Source organism: Rhynchophorus ferrugineus, unplaced genomic scaffold (genome assembly GCF_030347505.1).
Source record: "Rhynchophorus ferrugineus isolate W39M unplaced genomic scaffold, kcgeb_rfMv2 rfM4, whole genome shotgun sequence".
Lineage (NCBI taxonomy): Eukaryota > Metazoa > Arthropoda > Insecta > Coleoptera > Curculionidae > Rhynchophorus > Rhynchophorus ferrugineus.
Genome location: NW_027472583.1, coordinates 38663305 through 38684313, shown reverse-complemented (window position 1 = coordinate 38684313; position 21009 = coordinate 38663305). Strand labels below are relative to the sequence as shown.

The window sequence follows — 21009 nt, the reverse complement described above, 5'->3', positions numbered from 1 at the left end:
CTGTCCGAAAAATAGCTTGTTCTCAACGTCGTCGATGGACCACATTCAAGTGCTAAAGCAACGGTATATGTAGGACCGGAAGATATCAACAGCCGTACCAGATCGCGACCGTACCAACTATAACTGCTCCGATTTACCATATTTTTCAAAGCCCTTTTCACACAGCATATTTTGTTTGGTATATATTTTTTTTGTATTTGATATTTTTTTCATATATTTTTGTTGCTTTGAGTAATTGTATGTAAAATTCTGGCATGGGAGTATTGTAGCGACCTTGAGGTATGTCGAATTTTATATCGTGGAATAACGGTCTACAAAATACCCATAAATATAGTCCCAGATGTTGAACACGGGCAGGGTGCCAGCAGCGTCAACTAGAAGCCGATAAAGAATAGCTGGCGGCAACCCCGAGACGTATATCTGGGATGTTATTGAAGGGTATTTCGATTCATTCAGTGCTCAACCATCGTTTGGTTTAGAAGTGCCACCATCGACTGCCCAAGCCTCGTCTACAGGTAACACCGCTGCCATCCGTTTTATCTAATTATATTTTTCACATTTTTTTATATAGCCAATAAATAACGGTCACATAATGTAAACACCACTGTTTCATTTCGTTTTACCTCTATTCACCGAGCCATATCAATTTACCCTAAATTTATATTCGAGCAGTTTTTAGAGTTTTTACATTTTAAACAATTTGGTTTACAAATTGGATTAGCAAATCATACTGATGGTTCACAAGGCTTAACTTATAACTTCTGTATTTGGAATTTTTGTAGTTGAGTTTTTTTAAGATGTAAGGCTTTCTGAAGGATGTAAGGTTTTCTAGACCTTGAAGACCATGCGCGGACCAGGCAATTTTTCAACTTCAATGTGCAAAATCTATTTGCACAATATGATGACCAAACTTCTCAGAAACAAAGAAAAAGTATTTTGTTAAAAGAGCTGAATTCGTACTTTTAATGCAATTGAAAATGTTCCACGCTTTAATGTTCCGACATAGTGACAACATGTGATTAATATTATTTTTTTGACTTATGACCCAGAAACCAAACGTTAATCCGTGTATTAGAAAGGACCGCCGAGAATTAAACATTTCGACTGAGAAAAATAAAATTTAAATTAATAATGATTATCATTTCGAAATGCAATGATTTGTGTGCATAAAGTATGCAGGATTCTGAAGCACATACTGTTAATCAGCATTAGCATTTTGATGTTTATACATTTTCGTTAAAATACCATACTGCATTACCGATGAACGAATCGGCAGCACATTGCTTCAGATAAAACAACAAATAATGAATGGACCTCATGCTTAGAGTCTGTATATAATGATAAATAATACTAAACGTAAAACCTGTTATTTCATGAAGACAAATATCAAAACCATAGAAATTAATAAGTTGGATATTTGAGAATTTAGTTATATTGGTAATTCACATTTTCATCAATAGATATCGCTGATCGAAATACATGCAAGCATCTAACATATGAAAAAGAATATATGTCATATGAGGAGGATCATCTAGCGGCTATATAGCCATAAAAGGTTGCTGTTTGCTTTTGGAATCTTTTAACTATACCTATTACATTTTCTATTAAACAAATTGACACCTTACTAACCCAATAATAACAGACAAATAGCAGGTCAAAATTAAAATAAGGACGACCAAACAATTAACAAGTGTCGCCTGGGGAGAGTTTATGATTTTACCCTATTTCCTGCTATTAACAGACCGATAAACTTTTCAGCTGGTATAAAAAAAGCTGTGGTCGAAAATATTGTAAACGTAAAAATACTGGTATTATTTATTATGAATTTCTTCCATCGAATTATTCCACAACCGCTATACTTACCTGATGCAGCTCCGTTGGACACCTGACTAATCTCAACACTAAAAAAACAGCTTGGAGAATATAGCTTTAATATATTCTTTTAATAATAATACAAATTCCAAAAACAACTGTTTACATATAAACTGACATCTATTTCATCCAAAATGCACTACTTTGAAAGGGATGAAAAAAATCAGTATGCCATTTGTACTTTATTTCAAAAACCTCTAATGGTTAGATGTCCAATTATCCTGATTTTGGCATAACAAACTTATTAAAAAATATATAAGGCAATATAAAAACACAAAAAAAAGAATATCCTGTTACCCGCTTTATTATAATATTTAGAAACGTCTGTTTACATTTTGTCTTCTATGACACCTAGTGGTAGGTTCGCCCTTGTCTCGACTGCGCCAATTATAACGTCTTGACGGGTAGTCTTCTTCGTACAAATCATCATCAAGAGGCGAAACATATCTGGATTGACGAGAAACTGATGTAGTCCTACCAGAAAATGTTTGTAGATCCTGCAAAAGTACTTGACGTTCCATGTTGTGACCTCTAGCTAAGTTGAAACCTGCAAATTACAGATTTTTGACAATATAACAAAAAGAAAACTGAATAATATATCTTTATTTAGCTATGAACTTTAAAATTATGACTTACGCTGAATCGCTTCAGCTGGTTTAATTTTCAATTTGTCGATCATCCAACGGCATATCAAATGCCCTGTTCTATTTAAGCCATGTGTACAATGTACCCCAACTAATGCATCTGCAATTAAAAATAACATAAATTTAATAGTATTAGTAAATATATCGATCAAAATCAAAATCAATTAAATTAATATTAAAATTAAATAATTATTAAGGGTCAAAACACTCAGGAACATCAATGATATAGATAACCTAACCTTATATTATTAGCAGCACGCCAGTTTGGGTTTATTAACAAGCATTCAACAGTTGACCAGGTCCTCAGAATAACAGATGTTATTGAAAAAGCCTACGAAAGTAAAAAAGTATGCTCAGCTATATTCTTAGATTTAGCACAAGCCTTCGATAATCATATACTAATTATCGGTTTTCGATTAAACAATTTAAAAGTGGTGATTTTAATATCCATGACAAGAAGGAAAACAAGCTTGAAAGTATTTCACGGTTTCCTCGCTTATCAAGCAGTGGACAATAATTTTCTGTAGCGTACTGTGACTGCCGATAAATAGTGGATATATTACAATAACCTCAAGAGTAAAACGTCATGGATTAGTATTAATGGCCATAAAGTACTGTTGTGCATTTTTGCATAAACTATTAATGCAGAAGTCTACCGATAACATTTAAATAAATAGAACAACGTAGTAATAACAGCAGGTAGCAGGCGTAAAGTAACCCTCTAGCATCACAACCTTGCAAGTATTATTTCCCTGTTACTGCTCGAATGGAAAGTTCTGCCGTACTCTATATTGTTACAGAATAATGAACAAGTTGGAAAATTTGGATCAGTACCAGACCAACACAATTCTATAGACAGAATATTATCATATTGACAGAAACAAGAAGGGAAAAAGTACAAAATTATGAAAAATATATATTGCGTCAACGTTTCTTAATAAATACCACTTTAAGGTAAAAAAATAATCAGAAAACATGCAAGTAATTAATACTTTTATTAGGTTCTAAAAAGGAAATATATATATATATATATATTTCAACGTATATAATTAAAAACCTTTTCCAACTATTGCAATCTGTCTTTTCCAAACATTTGTAATTCCTATCAATATAACATATAATAACAACTGGCTTCAAGCTTAAAACTGGCAAGTTTTATGAATTTTCGTTTTGATAAACAGTTTATTTATTTAACAGCCCACCTCACTCGGCAAGAGCAAAAATCCCGAGTGCAAAAAACTATTCGTCTTACAATCCACGATTCTTTCAGTAATTGTATACCTAAAAAGTGAAGTCTGGCAAAAATTACTGAAGAACTAGATGACCTGGCAAACTTCCTAATTAAGAATTATTTCTAATACAAATATGAATGTTATATAATGGCATAAAATTGTCTGGTACACTATATGTTGCGCCAAGCGATGTCAATTGGAAACAACTATTATATTTTTGAAATTAGGACAAAAAGTTATTAAAACTATTTTTTATATCAAAAACTAGTGAGCTTAATTGATCAGATGGTGGAATCAATTGGATCAATTCTATATTTTTTTCCATCGACACAACACAACCCAGTATTTTTATCGCTGTATTTTAATACCATACAATGTCAACAAATGATTTGTTGGCGCAATCATATATTTCCGAATAATAATGGAATACTACCTGGACTGGACTAATATGCGACCTGCGTTCCTGGACTACAGAAGCACTCAAATTTGCGACCAAATAATAACAAATGCAACTGCAAACCCCGCTTATAATACTCACTATATATTTCAACTCCATTCTTGGTAAATATTTACTCAAATGCAACTAGAATACGATTCGAAATTACCGAAATTAGTTATATGCTATTATATTTCACTTGATTTTCACATTATCGAATCAATTTAATATAAAAAATGTTTACATTTCTATGAAATATGGACCGTGGTAAAGTATTAAACGGCCAGTGCCGAAAAGTTATGTTCAAAGTTTAATACATTATATTACCGCGGTTTTATAATAGTAGTAGTTTCAATCAGTATTCAACATTTTTTGCCACAAAAGAAATATTCAACCACACCCATAAATATTTGACAACCAAAAAAAAAATTCCGATCCATTATTACGGTGAAACTATTGATGACAACGAGAGTGATATTTTGGTCACAGAGGAAAAAGAGATTTAATTTTATGAATAATTTTTGACGCGATAATAATGTTTCGCGACGTCCAATATCTAGATGTCACTACTTTGAACTTATTACTTTTAGTTTCTATGCTGCGTTTGTTGTGTATTTGTTTTGAACACCTTACGAGTATTGTCAGTGTGGCGTACGTAGGGAAGAGTGTGTTTAGCTTTTTATATGATTTAATGATTAAATTATTGTTCAATAGTGTCTTTGATATAGGAAGTGTAATAAAGAAATGCTGCATCGTCTTGTTTTTTGAAGACCTCTTTAGGCTGCCTTTAAAAAATTTGTTGATAGTATTAAAAATCCCAAGCTGACAGCATTAAATATAAAAGAAATCTATGATAGTCACATGGTGTTTTGTTGCGGTAAGTTGGTTTAAGTTTAATCATATTAATAATCATCTAAATATAATTTTTTTAATTTCAGAAATGAATCCCATTCCGAATGAAGCTAAACAGGGGATATTATTTTATTCTTGGATCAACTATTTGATAGTTGCAACTCCACTAAAATTGCAGCTCCCGAATGTAAACATTTTAAAGGAGCATTAATCGTAAATGCCACCTTGCCATACCAATTACACATTGTTACACCATTTCCCAACTAAAAACAAATTTGTTAAAGTGGCATCAATTAAAAATTTAATAAGCCGGCTTGGTGGCGCTCCTACTGTTGCGAATAGCCGCGGGTTCGAATCCTGCTGGGGCATGGTCGTAAATTTATGTTTGTGATTGTTTAAAATTTGTGAATGTTCTAAGCAAGAGTGTAAAATCCGACAATGAAAATGATCCCAGCCACGCCAGTAACCAGGCTGGGCAAGACCGGATGTCTCCTGGGATGATTTCTAAAGTTGGTCACTCGCCAGTCGGTAAGCTTAATGCTGAGGACCATGGTTCAGAGCCCACGTTAAACTTTAGGCCCAGTCCAGATAAACCCATAGTTGGTAAAAGGAGACTTTAAAAGGACGCTTTCAGAGGACGATGTGCCTTCTACTAGGGCATACCATCAAAACCGTCAAAGTACGGTATTAAAATGTATGCTTTTAATTTATGTATGCTTTTTATTACTTATTATTAATTATCATTATTATGTATGCTTGGTGGAGAGCAAGACGTTTTGCATGCGAAATATAGAAATATATTGCGAGAAGAAAGTGCTGCTTCACCAAGATAATGCACCGTGTCTTAAGTTAGTGAAAACGATGGCAAAAATCCATAAATTGGGCTTCGAATTGCTTCCTCATCTACCGTATTCTCCAAATTTGACCCCCAGCGATTATTTCCTGTTTTCAGATCTCAAAAGAATGCTCGCTGGGAATAAATTTTCGTCGAATGAAGAGGTGATCGCCGAAACTGAGGCCTATTTTGAAGCAAAGGACAAATCATACTACAAAAATGATATCGAAAAATTGGAGGGTCGCTATAATCAGTGTATCACCCTTGAAGGGAATTATGTTGAATAAAAAAAACTAATTTTGTCAAAACAATGTGTTCTACTATGGTAAGCCGGGGACTTTTCAATTGACCTGTTACATAAGTAATTTAAACCTAGTACATAAGGAAAACAATGTTATTCTTGAGAATATAAGTTTTATAGTCTTTAAAATTTTGTCAGCGAAACTGATAAAAAATGTGTAAGTACTTTTGATTTATATTTAAACATGATGGTTACAATATAGAAATAATATTCGATGCATAACCAACCATGAAATAAATTCACCAACAAATTAGTACATGCAAATTTTATGACATTTTATGGCCTGGAATGTTTTACTCACCTCGTACACGGAAGGCTAATATTATGAACGACATAATTAGTGAAACGACAGAATTCGATTGAAATCGATATATTCATCCTATTGTCGTCTATTGTCTTCAGATATTTTTAAAGACAAAAACTGAACAAATTCTTCTGGTAAAAAAACAAAAACAAATAATGACCTTCACTTAAATATAGCCAACATAGTAGAATAAAACGAAGCCAACCGTAAACCGTCGTCTTAAACAATAAACCAGAAGGCCCATTGATCGATTCATATGACAAGAGTACCTCCCATATCGCTCTTACAGCCTTCGACGTCTTCGACAAATCATCGGCTGATTTTACCGATATCAAAAAGGCACGGCGGGGTGTCCGCTTCATGTCAGTAACTACTACATTTATTACCGTTCATACGCCGTTATTTGTCGGTGGCCGCCTCACCGGCCCGATCACAATCCATCTGACGAAGCGCCACGTCATTTACAATAAATCCGTCTGTCAATTTAAATTGAATAAATTTAATGCGATCGCGGTTGTTGGTGATGCGGCTGCTGCTGTTGTCGGCACGATTGCGCAACCCGGCCAGTTCACGTTTGATTCCTGATGCTTTAATTTGTTATTGAGTGCGTCAGCGAGTGCGCTTTGATTAACCTTGTTTTGAAAGGAAAATAAACAACTCGTTACGTTTGTTGTGTGCGTGAAGAAGGCCGACGCACATCTGGAGTTGAGACAGATTTAAAATACACGTAAATTTTTTAAATTAATTAACGCCTGATCGCTAATTTCGAAAAACTATTTTATGACTATTCTGCGGCATCAAAAAGTAAGATAGGCATTACGTAGCTTTGGCAGCAATATAATTAAAAAATATATGCTTAACGTAACACCCTTTTAATTCTTAATCGTAAGTTCTGCTAAATTAATTTGCCATAGTGTTTTAAAAACGTATATTTTGTATATTTTCCAGTAATTCGTAGAACAAACCAATTCAACTTATTTTTTATGTATTTCAGTTTCCACTACATCTGGTGTGTTGGTAATTATTTTTCGATTTTTTGTAAAAAAATTCACTAGCCATAAGCTTGCAATGTTATGATTTTATACATATCTCGTTTTATTCTACTGACATTACTACACATGGGCATTTATTCTACGCTAGTTTGACATATTTCACAAACGTTTAACAAATGTTAATGTTATTTTTGAGGTATTATTTACAAAATGGGAATACAGAACGGGAGGACAGAATAAAAATGCTGCTTCCGAGAAAACGCCAATGTCCTAAAAGCAAATACCCTAAAGAGAAATGCTTGAATGAGAAATGACTAAAGAGAAAAGAATAGTTGAAAAACTACTTAGATTTATTAGATGATGTGATGTATGGAAAAAAAGATCTAATATATGATTTGAAAGTGTAGAGACGGATCTTGGATATTGAACGATCAAATACTAATAACTGTCAAGATAGAACAATTATCAGAGCCCATACGAAAGCAGAATTTACAAAAGATACGTATAGTAAGAATATTACAAAAAATATATACACAGGGAGTAAAGGAAGAATCAAATAAGGAGAATGACACAACACAAGGAGGTAATAGAATAGATAATAAATATTTTGAAATCAATTGATTAAGAAGCTCAAATCGAAATAATTAAGAACATGGAGTGGATTGTTCAGAGATTTCATAAAAAATGATTCAAAAGGAAAATTTAAGGAAAAGATCAATAGTTGCCAACATCGTATATTGATGTTTCACCCAAAGCGTAATATATACAAACCTATAGTGTTTTTCTTACTTTTTTTGGGTAAATATAAGTCAGGACAATTAATAAAAACTTACAGAGGGTGGATTAGGCCTACAAGGAAAACCACAAAAAAAATGCGCCTAGGACTCTACCTCATAGATGTCGTAGAGTTCACTGTAAGTATAATAAGGATATAAATACAAGTCAACAACCTGCTGTCGATCCAATATTTGGGTACCGTTGACTCCTTTTATTATTTTTTTTATAAAACATAAACACTATGTCTTAATTTGTTTTAATATTTTATATACAATACCTTTTATTGTCGTCTACAAAAGTTATGTTGCGTCAAAATAGCAGTTATAGGTTTTTTTAAACATCAAGTATTGTGCCTAAAAGCGTGACATAATAAACAAACAAAAGAAAAAAAACATTACTGCTCTTGTTTCATTTCATTTCAAGAAAAAAGCCGCTGAAAGTTATCATTTGCTGGCAGAGCCTCACGGCGAGGATATGTCAGCCATAAAAACGTGCTAAACGTGGTTTCGATAATTCAGATATAGTTCAAAACAAAATATGCGCAGATAGATTGAAAACGCATGAAGATGCAGATACAATACTATATTGCAGGACTTATTGGATGAAGACTCAACACAAATATGAAAACAATTGGCAGAAAAGTTGAATGTCAGCCGAGTTACAACTGCCGATAGAAAAGGTCCGAAAGAAGGGAAGATAGATGCCACATGAATTGAATGTCTAGCAATAAGCAACTCGAAAATCCGATAAAAAAAATGGACCCAGCGATGCCGACGTATTTATTACAATGGTTTTGGCCGCAAGATTATAATGTGTGTCTGGTGGGACAAGGTTAGACATGTCTTATATTATGAAGCGTTAAAACCTCCATAAACAATTAACACTAAACGCTACCGGCAACAGGTAATCACAAACGCCCACAATACGCTCAAAGATAAAGTTATTTTGCAGAATTACAACGCACCGTCTTATACAGCAAAACCAGTTAAAGAAGTACTGAAATCATATTTATCGTACCACCCATATTCTCCAGACCTGGCTCCACCCGACTACCACCTTTTCGAATCGATGAGATACGCGTTTGCAGAACGTCACTTCGTCGATTTCCAAGAAGTAAAAAATGGCTCAATAATACTTTAACTAAATATATTTTAACTATCTATTGTAAATAACGTGATTTCTTCGGCGAAAAAAACGAAAAGGAATGAGCGACACACCTAGTATATCCCAAATCTTACTGGAGCTTTAATAAACTATTGTCACCTTCATGAAACAGTTTCATGCAAAAAATAAGGATCATAATATTAAATAGTAAGTATTTGTTTTAAGTTCATTGCCACCTATTATTATATTAATTGATACGTTTAACGAAAAACAAACAGTATCATAAACGACTAAACGACCTATTATCATATGCAATAAGAGTCGCTGAAACAGTGACGTGTGAATCATTATTCAATCAATTGTCAAGTTACAAAGGACACTATGTTTCATCAGATTCAGTCAAACGATTGAATACAGGACCAGGAGGGGGCCACCTATTGAGATCTGCCGATAACAGTGAGAACAGTTGATCATTTGTCTTGGACACCAAAAGGCAATATGGGTAATAAGGCAATAAGTTCTGGGCCAAAAAGCGGATGTATTCGTATGTAAAAATATGTATTCTAATAATTAATGAACATGGATTGCCTGTAGCAGTATATGTTTAACTAGTTTAAGCGATATGACTCGTAACAATAAGAAGTTTAAATCGAACGAAATCAAAATGATTACAATAAGATATAGGTTATAATTGAAACGCTTGAGCATTAAAATTTACAGAAAAGCGAATTTTTCAGAGGTAAGACAAAGTTTGACCACATGTTGCAAAACCTCAAAAGTTATAAAGAAACACTTAAATAGGATGTCCTGCTCTACTTATAATATTCACCGGATATTTTTCATTATCATTATTACTTATTTAGAACAAAATTCTATAGACATGCTAAAAATTGTGCCGATCGGTAAATAGTGTCAAAATATAATTCATTTTTCCGACATGCTTACCACATGCTGCTTATAATGGAGAAAAATAGTAGATGTATGTATATGTATGTGGAAAAGTAATATAAAATGTGAAATAAAACGCTCCAAATTGGTGCCAGACGTAATTGTTTTGGTCGCACTGGACAGTTTGAACGATTACAACTATTATTTATAAAATTGTTTAATAACGTTGTGTAGCAACTAGGCATTCTCATCTATATCGATAACATGAGGTTCCCTAATGTAATTATATAATGGTAAAAGCTACAAATTAGTGAATGTTTTCGATTCAAGGCAGAAAAAAAGAAAGAGAAATGGAGTTAAATCTTGCATGGCGTGAACCAGTTAATAAGTAATGGGCTATTATAAAAATTCTATATAGAAAAAGAGGGTATTCACCACCATAATTTTAATAACAATCATTTTACAAATATTAAATTTGTACAAATTATAGTTTTAAATTATAATATTTTAATAATTTAATTTTTCGTATAGCATTATTGAGTCATTTGGTGTACACCGACATTAATCACGGAAAATTCAAAATTGCATCTTCGACATTATTTACTTCTGTAATGATTTCATTTGAAGAAATCTGCTACTGAATTTTGTAATGAAGAACATCTAAAAGAAAGGAAATTACACGAGAGGATGTGTAGTTGACGAAACAGTGAAATGTCATTTCAGACAGTTTCAACCTCGCCGTTTCATTACTTGCAATGCAATCATAAAAGAAGAGATTTCCGTGGCGTATTGTAACTAATGATGAAAATTGAATATACTACAAAAATCTCAAGTTCAAGACTTAGTTCTGGTTTAGTCCAGGAGAAACACCACATGGATACCAAAGCGAAATATTCATAGTCATAAAATTTTACTGGCAATATGCTAGAACCAGCAATGTGTAGAGTAAAACCAGTTGCTAAAACCAAGTGAAACCGTTACTGCAGATGTATACCAATGTCAACTGAACAAATTGAGTGAGATATTGTTGCCACTTGTTGAATGTTAAGTTAAGTAAGAATTATGAAAGCTACACTGTTGCAACTCGAATAGGAAGTTGAGTGAATGCGGCAGTGTGCACCCAGTATACTTACTCGATTAGACTGGACAAATATAATCAGAATGCATGTAAGTACTTAATATAATAGAAACCTCTCACTGCTATAGTCGATCTTATCCTACATATTTCACAGACATCGTTTCTTCTAAATATTATTTGTATTAATAGCAATAGATTAAAGTATTCATTACTCTGCAATAATTTAACTTCATTATTATCGCAACACTAGGCATTAAAAGACCGTTTCAAATAAAATAATCACAGTTTTACATAATTATAACGAGTAATTTGAAATATATTTTGCTTATCCAATGGACTAACCGAAGAAGAAAAACAAATAGCGACCAGAGAACGAAGATCGTTATCTGGTGGAGTGTGACCGTAGTACTGTTCATCTGAAATAATTGTTATCTGGGATATTTATGGCGATGTAATTACCGAAACAACCATTTCAATGGCTGGTAAATATTTAAAGGATTTGTTTTAGTGGCGCCTCGGTCGAAAAAGTATTCCGAGATAACAAGTCGAGGATTCCGAGGAACACACATTGTCAGGAATGATAAACTACTTAACAGGAGAACGGCTAAAAATTTAAATTAACACTGAAACTGAAAGTGTTATAGGCCGAATTAGGGTTTTAAAACGGGTTTGTTTAGTTCTCTTTGTTAAACTAAATTAATGAAAAGTAGTGTTTATTTCTAAATATACAAAGATGTAGTGATCTTGAGGCATGTCGAATTTTACATAGTGGAATAACGGTCTACAAAATACCCAGAAATATAATCTCAGATGTTGAACAGCGCCAACTAGAACCCTATAACGAATAGCTGGCAACCCCGAGACGTTCATCTGGGATATTATTGAATGGTATTTCCAATCATTCAGTAACCGACCATCGTTTAGTTTAGACGTGCCACCATCGACTGCTCAAGCCTCATCTCCAGGTAACACCGCTGCCATCCGTTTTATCTATTTTGTATTTTCCAAATTTTTATATTACTTACTTACACCACTGTTTCATTTCGTTTTACCTCCATTCACCGAGCCATATCAATTTACCCCAAACAGAAAATACTAACTTTACATTATAATTCTATTAAAAATGTATAACAGAGTTATAATACGCTGTCAATAGTAAAGTAAGGAGCAGATATTTTCCGGAACAACATATGCTGATGTTTTGAACTAATATCGTGGACGTTTAATAATAATTTCGATCTATTAATTTCGAGAGCTTTTATAAAATTTAACTACAAATAATAAGTTCATATACTATATTGTTCCAACTTTAAATCATATTGAATAAAAAATAATTCATACTTCAGCTACAATTAAATATTCGCATACTGTGTCGAATAATGTTTTTGCAAAAAGTTATACTTCAATAATTCAATACGGAACATGTAAACAAAGTGAACGTCAATCTTTAATTAAACAAACGTATTGAAACATAACTTGCGTGCTCTAAAACTAGTAATTGGGAGTTGCCGATAAAGTTTAATGACAAATATTAGTGATAATAAAGGGTAATGACCAGAGGAAGACTAGTGCCAAAGGGAATTAGCGTATTAACAGTAAACAAGAGCCTAGAAGTCTTGAATACAGGGAAAAACTGGTTATAAACTTAGCGTATAAACGAAAACCTGGCAGTATTGAGATCTTTGTATTGATTTTTTCAAGTAGGTAATCAAATGTGAATCAAACGTGCATTAAGCACAAAGAGGACTATTGAAAATCTAAGCTACGTACCACAAAACATTGAAATATAGAATGGGAACTTAAATGGGCACACCCGTAGCCATTATCTCAATGTACACAATGCCAGAGGGCCGCCGATAAAAAGATTACAGATTTCTTTCTTTCGATTTGAATTATAAATGACATAAAACATAACGTGAGCGTTTATCAAGTGAAGATGCTAACCACAAAATTTACAGACTCGATTTCATTGTTTTATTTTTTATGTCAATGTTTTAATATTTCAATGTTTTGTGGTTCTAACAGAATGCATCGTTTTCTCAAGAATTTTGCATTAAGCCAGAAATGGCTTGATACGGTAAACAATGATACACTTAAAGCTTTCTCACCAGTATTTATGTATGTCTATAAACGTTTGCTCTTTGCATTTTAGAGCAGAATATTATAGACCCAAATGTGGGAAATAGTGTAAAAAGTAAGTACAATTTTTTTCTAAATAGAGGAACATGTGCCTTTACCTTCAATCAATCAGGAGCCAGACAATACATACAGGGTCGGATACTATTTGCAATTAATGGTACTTGACAACTTAGTTTAATTCCAAAAAGCCCTGTATTTATACAAATAAGTAGTTTCTGCTCTACAGAAATTAATAGAATAAATAGTACAAACATAGTACAACAGAAGAGATTCGTAATGATTAGGACATTTCAGCAGGATAGTTTGGAAAAATTAGAACCTAGGGGATTAGAGAGGGGGTTTCTCGGACCATTTCATCTCGGCATTCGAAAGCCTCATTATCGACATTTTTTTGTCTCAAAGATCACCAGGAGCCAACTGTGAAGATGATATTCAGAAGGAGGTTTGGATAACTTACGAATTTTTTTTACAAGCGACGTGGTAACCGGCAACCAATCTACAACAGCCTTCACATTATCATACTTGCCTTCCATAACACTTCCTAAACGTATCATTAAATATTATAAGTAAATAACATAGAACGGAATATCAGAACATTTTAAGTTTTTTAAGTTTTTTAGTTTAATACCCCCCCCCCCTCAGCTTTGCGGGACTCCTCCAAACCATGCCGATGTCAACGAAATGGATTTTTCTATTTAAAATAGATGACATATCGACTGATTCTGTTACTAACTAAAATGATGTTAAATATCCAATAAACCTCAAAAAGAAATTAATGAACAGCATCATCAAAGTCATAATTTTGAAAGGGAAGCACAAATGTGAGAACATTTTGATTTCAAGCATCCCTATGATTCCGAACGACATGCCACGCTACTCTCTCATGTTACTAGTTCCAGTGCAGCTTGCAATTGCAACATTGATAAATTGGCCAATTATATGTCTCGTGTGTCTTGTTTTATTCTTTTATTATTTAGCTCGAATTGATTATTCTCAGCTCAGATAGGTGATCTGCCGAGTCAGCTAGTAGTATAGTTGGCTAGTATATATAGTTAACGATGAAAAAAAAAATTCGCTCTATAATATCGTCCAAAACTGTTCAAAAATAAAGTTATATATTTTTTACAATTTAGATATGACGCTAACATTTAAAGGTACATCAAAGATAACTCACCCTATATAAACGAAAAGCACAATCTTATTATTGACAGTCATAAAAGTTTATTATGTTACAAAATCAAAATTGATCTTTACATGTACTTCTGGTTAGATTTATAAGACAAGTGTTTATAAGATTGCATAACTGGGAACCCTGCAACGATAACACTGTACAAAATTTTAAGTGTTATTTCTTAGTAAGAATAACATATTGATGCAAATAAGGAACGAATTTCAATATAAAGTATTGCGTGATAAAAAAATCCCTGTAATGTTTGGTTATGAAGATATATTCTTTTCACCTTCTAGACTGATTGACCATCTGATTTTATTCCAAAAAGTGAATATAATTGTTTTTAATGGAAACTATTATTGTTTATATTGTTCAATAAGTGTTTATTCTTCGATAACATGGCAAAATTAAGCCACTCATTTTACTTTTAAGATAATGGTATTATTTTGTAGCATTATTGACAATTCAACTGTTCATAGTTGATATCATACATTATTTCTGACAATAGAGAAAAGATCATACGGTAGTCATACGGTTTGTATGCTTTGATTTTCAAAGTGCTCTCTAAGCAATGGGATAAAAAGAGATTGAAATACAACTTTATCGGAAACATTTGGAAGTTTCTGTAAATAACAAACATTATTTTATATAATATTTTATCATTATAGGTAGGATTTGTATCTATCGCTATAACACTGAATTAAAACAAGAGGCTAAAGCGTAAGTTTAATTTCGACCAAACGAATTAAGATCTACAATCTACCAAGAAGTATAGTGAAACAACAAATTGAAATTATTATTGTGAATATGTAGATCAGATGGATATAAAAATTCATAACAAAATAAATTAGGCACACAAAACTTTGTTTAACGTGAATTAAAATTTCATTGTTATGGTGCAAATGTATGTTTTCAATAGAAAATTAAATACGAAAAGAACTTTTACGGATTGCGCAAGAAAGGTAGTATTCAACTGAATGATTGAACGAAGCCGTATAATATTTAGTGTATTATATTTTAAATATTATAAGATCTATAAATACATTTTAAAAGACGGTCTTACTGTCTATTAAATCGCATCGGGTGTACATGTAACATATGTGTAAATTCGTCGAAGTGTAAAAACAGAGCGTTGAAAATGTCTGAATTTGTACCGAATAAAGCTCGTTTGCGCAATGTTTTACTTTTTACTTCAATTAGAAGAGAATAGCAAGTTTACGATAACCATACTTCATCGATTTCAACATGTAAATACCGGTTTAGACGTTTTAAAAGTGGAGATTTTGACGATAAAAAGCGTACTGAATAATCAAAACAATTTGGATACAATTTGAAGCCATTATTCGACTGAGCCGAGAACTGCGCAAAAAGTTGCATATTACAAAATCAGTGAAAATATACTAGGAAATATTTAAATAGGCCACCCGCCGTATTCTGCAGACCTTAACTAATTACATGTTCCGACATAAAAGTCGTGACCGGTCTGAGCAGCGCTTCACTTTTTATGAAGATACAATAAAATGGGTCGATTCCTGGATATCTTCAAAAGATATATATCGTTCTTTCGAGATGGATCCGTAAGTTGCCTGAATGATAGAACAAAAGTAGCGGTTATCGATGAATAATACTTCGAATAAAATGCTTTGTACCAATTTTACACAATAAAACTTTAAATTAAAAAATCTTTAAAAACTGGGTGGTCAAAATAAATTTCGGCATAATGATTCTTGATTTATATATTATAATAAGATTTGTTCTGATTTTACAAATGATTTTTAACAGTCAAGTAACAATATTATTAACTGAGAATTAACAAATCAAATAAAAAAGGCCCAACAGATGGATACGTTTTACAAATGTATAAAAGAGTCGATGTACGTAAGAATTCCCCGAATCAACACGCCATATTCGTAAATATCGAGCTGTGATCTTATCACGCCTTTGTTTCTCATTACAACTCAGTAGGTACACTTGACTTTGTAGGTAAGGGACTGTGATGACTCGGAGTTAATATCTCATCTTAATCGACTCTGAACATTTTTCTTTTTGGAAACGGGAAAGGGAAAGCCACCCACTTTGCCTGATTTTGTCACTATTTGATGACAATAAATATTAACATAGATTTATTGTAATACGTGACAGTAAAAGTATTGTAAATAGCCGTTGCTTTTATGCTATTCATTTAGTTTTTGAAATGCATTACATCGCTAATTTGGTTTAAACTTATTTTAAATAAAAATGTAGACTTCATACTTATACTGAATAACTACTTGGATTAGAAATGAAAGCTAAAGGTTAGCAGTCATCGTTTAGTAATACTGCTTAACGTTTTAAATTATTTAATATTAGTAAACTGCTTTTCATGTGGCAGATCTAAACAATTATACTCTATTTTACTATCATAAAATGTAATGAGACTGTATATTGAAATTAAAAATAAACCACCTGAAAGCATTTTTTCTTCTTGACATGTTCTAAACAACTAATTTTAATAAGATTCCAAGATATTGGAAAAATGTAAAGATTGTTAATTGTGAGATTTATATACACGTATTAGATAAAAAATTAGCCATATTTCATATGGATCAAAAGAAAATGATATTATATTTTTACAAACATGAAACTATAAACTTACAAACCAAAAAATTTTAAGATTTTTGGAAATATGTGAACCGAGAAAAATCTCCCATCATCATCAAAGGTAGCGAATATATTTATACTTCTTTCGAATCTACAGACCTATGCGGAAATCGGAAATATCACACTCGACCGAAACGAAGACCAAACAAAGTTCTATCTAGATTAAGTCCCATATAGAAGACCTTTGTCAGGATATATACCTAATTATGGTTCCTTTTCATTAATGCAATAATGTACATTTTCAATCGCAATTGAATAATTTAGTTAATAAAGATGTTAATCCATGCCCTTTTAATTCTCCTGGATGTAAATTTTTGGCGCTCTAAATAACTATTGTTATTCTTTTTTTATGTAGGTATATAAGCTATATACGGTGAGTGTATAGTTTATCAACACGAGGTGTACTTGGCATTGTGTACGAGGCGAGCTATTGATAGATTAGCAAAAAGTAAGTCATATTATTCTTTCATCATACATTTTCTTGGCCCACAAAAACTGAAAGTGAGGTCTTGAAGACAAATTATCAGCCATACCGTGTAATTTCATAACAACTTGTTCATATTTACGAACAAATATAATAACTAATAGTCGACTTGCTGGCGCAGTGGTAAAGACGATAGGACGGTCCTTCTACTGTTGCGATAGTCGCGGGTTCGAATCCTGCTAGGGCATGGTTGTAAATTTATGTATGCAATTGTTTAAAATTTGTGATTGTTCTAGGCAAGAGGGTAAAATCCGACAAGGAAAAGGATCCCAGTCACGCAAGTAAGCAGGCTGGGTAAGACCGGATGTCTTCTGGGATGATCTCTAAAGTTGGTCACTAGCCAGTCCGTAGGCTTAATGCTGAGGTTGGTTTGAAGCTCACGTTAAACTTTATTCCCAGTCCAGATAAACCCATAGTTGGTAAAAGGAGACTTTAATATCTATATATAAAAAATAATAATAATAAATTTAAGTTTAAAAATAATTTTTTTAATAGCATTTGTAAAAGTTTACTGTGAAAAAGTGTCAGAAATATATTTCTGTACCGCATGTATAAGCTAGAAGCTTATATTTAGAATATTTAATAAGTGATTTAAGAAATAAAAAATAGTTTTGATCATATGTTTTAGTTATCTACTCATACCTCGCTGGAATTCCTTATATCAAATACATATATATTACCATCTTATACCAAAATACAATATATAAACATCGTGTGCATATATAACACATAGTATACATAACAAAATATAAATAGGTATGTACGTATTAGTAGTTAATGAAGAGACATGTTAAAACTGTACTGGGACTTGTATCGCCTCATCTTCATCTGCTTCGTACGAAATCGTCTTAACTGTAAAAAAACATACACACTCTCTCACACACACATACATACGTACACACACACGTAGAAAACGTTCCGAACTTCGTTAAAACCCATAGAACGAGAACCCAGAGGAGTACCTGCGATAAGTGCGTGCCTAGTCCACCTACTCGAAAATTCTTCGAAAGTTATGAAGAATGAATCTTCATTGGACCGTAATAGATTTCCGATCTTCACAATTATTATTTACTGGTCGCTTAATCAATTTGAAATGTGTTCGAAACAGAAAACAGGTTCATAATCGGGCGTTCGTTGGCCGTTTTTTTTCATCATCGTTTGTTTATTCTCGTTCGTTTCTGATGTTCGATCTATTTGAGGCCAACATTGTAATGGTTCTTCGCTTGAAATAACCCTAAAATATCCATTCAGCATGTTCCTGTCTTTGTTTTTGGATCTACTTTTGTTTTGTTCTCCGATTTAGAACGATTCATTCATAGTTCTCCCGCATTCGATTTTTTTGTTTATTTACGAATGTTTGTTTAAATATGGAACGAAAACCTAAAACCGTATGTTTATTGCGTTACAATTTAAAATGCGTTATTTATTGAAAGTTCAAATTGTTCTACTAATCTTAAATCAATGGAATAAATTATTAATTTTGAAGTATAATGAAGATATAAAAAATTGATATTAGGTGATTTAAATTCATTAAAGTACCATAAAGAAAAAATCGATTATATGATTAATAGCACTTAAGTAAAAAATAGAGTTCATATTACTCCATTAATATTGATTGATGAAGAACAAATGTAGTTGAACGAAATATAACTAGGAATGATTTTAAACCTCTTTGTATGTAGAATTCAATAGAACTTAAGATATCATATACCGTCTCGAAAAAAGAGAAGAGTAAGTTTCGAAAAAAACGAGTTTAAAGTTTTTCAAATTTCTAGACTAGAATACCCCTTTAATGTTTCCCCCTTTCAAACTGTCTAGCTGCCCGGAAATCTGACACATCTACAAAACTCAAATTAATTTTATTCGGCTTAATAAAATTACGCCGCCAGTATTACAATTTGATAAAAAATGTTTTGGCGGAGAGTTGTCACTATAAAAAGTCTCGAAAGTCTCCTTTTTACCTGACTGATTTATCTGGACTGGGCCCATTATTCAAAGTGAACTGTGAACCACAACCATTGGCATTAAAAAAAACTACAAAGCCAGTTTAAAGATCCAATTTAAAGATCATCTCGAATGGCGACCAGTATTACGCAGTCTGGTTCAGTAAACAGTGCTTGAGTGAGATGGTTGTTCCTTCAGATTCTACACTGTGGTCTCTAGACCACAATTATAAACATAAACTACGTGTATGGATTGGCAGAATTCCAGTCTACAACTATCGTTTCAGTAAAAGGACCGTTTTGGTGTCTTAACCAATGCGGCTAATATAAAAAGACAGTAGGAACATGTGCATCTCGTAAACAATAAATCTGTAAAAACTACCATAACTGACTCTTAATAATGCTCAATTAATTTTACCTTTAACAGTGTACTTTCATAGAAAAAATAAACTTAAAAAAAGATAAACGTTTGGCCTTTAGATGTGACGTGATCAATTTGAAGATAAAAGCTGAGGATGATGGGATCGGGTGTGAAGCCTGTGGCAACCATGCTCCATCGATTTCAACATGTGAATACTGCTTTAGACGTTTTAAAAGTGATAATTTTGACACTGAAGATAAAAACGTTCAGGATAGCCAAAAAAAAATTGAAGATGAAGATTTGACGGCCTTACTCGGAGATGAACCGTGTAAAACGCAAGATGAATATGGAGAACAATTGGGATTAGTACAAGAAATTATTTCCAATCGCTTCCAATAAGAAATTATTTCCGAAAGCTTGGGTAATTTGTATCGTACGACGTTTGGTCTTGTATAAAATTTTTCGGCAATGGCAAAATCTGAAAGTTTTATTGCGTCGTACTGTTACTGATGATAAAAAGTCGATCCATTACGACAATCTAAATAGAAATAAAGCAAAGAGGTCATGGTTATGCATCAACATCAGCGGCAAAGGCAAACATCCATGGCCTAAGATAATGCTCGGAATTTGATGAGATTAACTTGGTGCTATACTGTGAGCTGTTTAAGCTGAATGAAACCATTAATGCTGATCGCTAGTGACTCCAACAACGACTATTACACAAGTACAGACACAACAACGTTACTCTTGGACATGACAATGCTCGACGACATGGTGCAAAACCAGTACTTGGAAACATTGAAATGGGAAGGGCTACCCCACCCGCAATATGTGCCAGACCTCTTTCTGAATACTACTTATTATGACCTATGTGTCGTGACTTGTCTGAGTAGCGAATCACTCCTTATGAAGATACCAAAAATGAGTCGATTCGTGGATAGCATCAAAACATACAT

At 32.8% G+C, this 21009-nt stretch overlaps 1 protein-coding gene across 1 annotated transcript in view; it reads right to left on the bottom strand.

Annotated features, from left to right (window-relative positions):
• Positions 1 to 2158: 2158 nt before the first annotated feature.
• Positions 2159 to 21009, bottom strand: part of LOC143196415 (RNA/RNP complex-1-interacting phosphatase) — a 166477-nt gene continuing 147626 nt past the window's right edge. Inside the window, exons 7-8 of the mRNA XM_076404082.1 lie at positions 2509 to 2616; positions 2159 to 2419 (exon numbers count right to left, since the gene is read on the bottom strand). Coding sequence (XP_076260197.1) covers positions 2187 to 2419; positions 2509 to 2616 — 341 coding nt within the window. The 3' untranslated portion in view covers positions 2159 to 2186. The remainder of the gene's footprint in view (positions 2420 to 2508; positions 2617 to 21009) is intronic.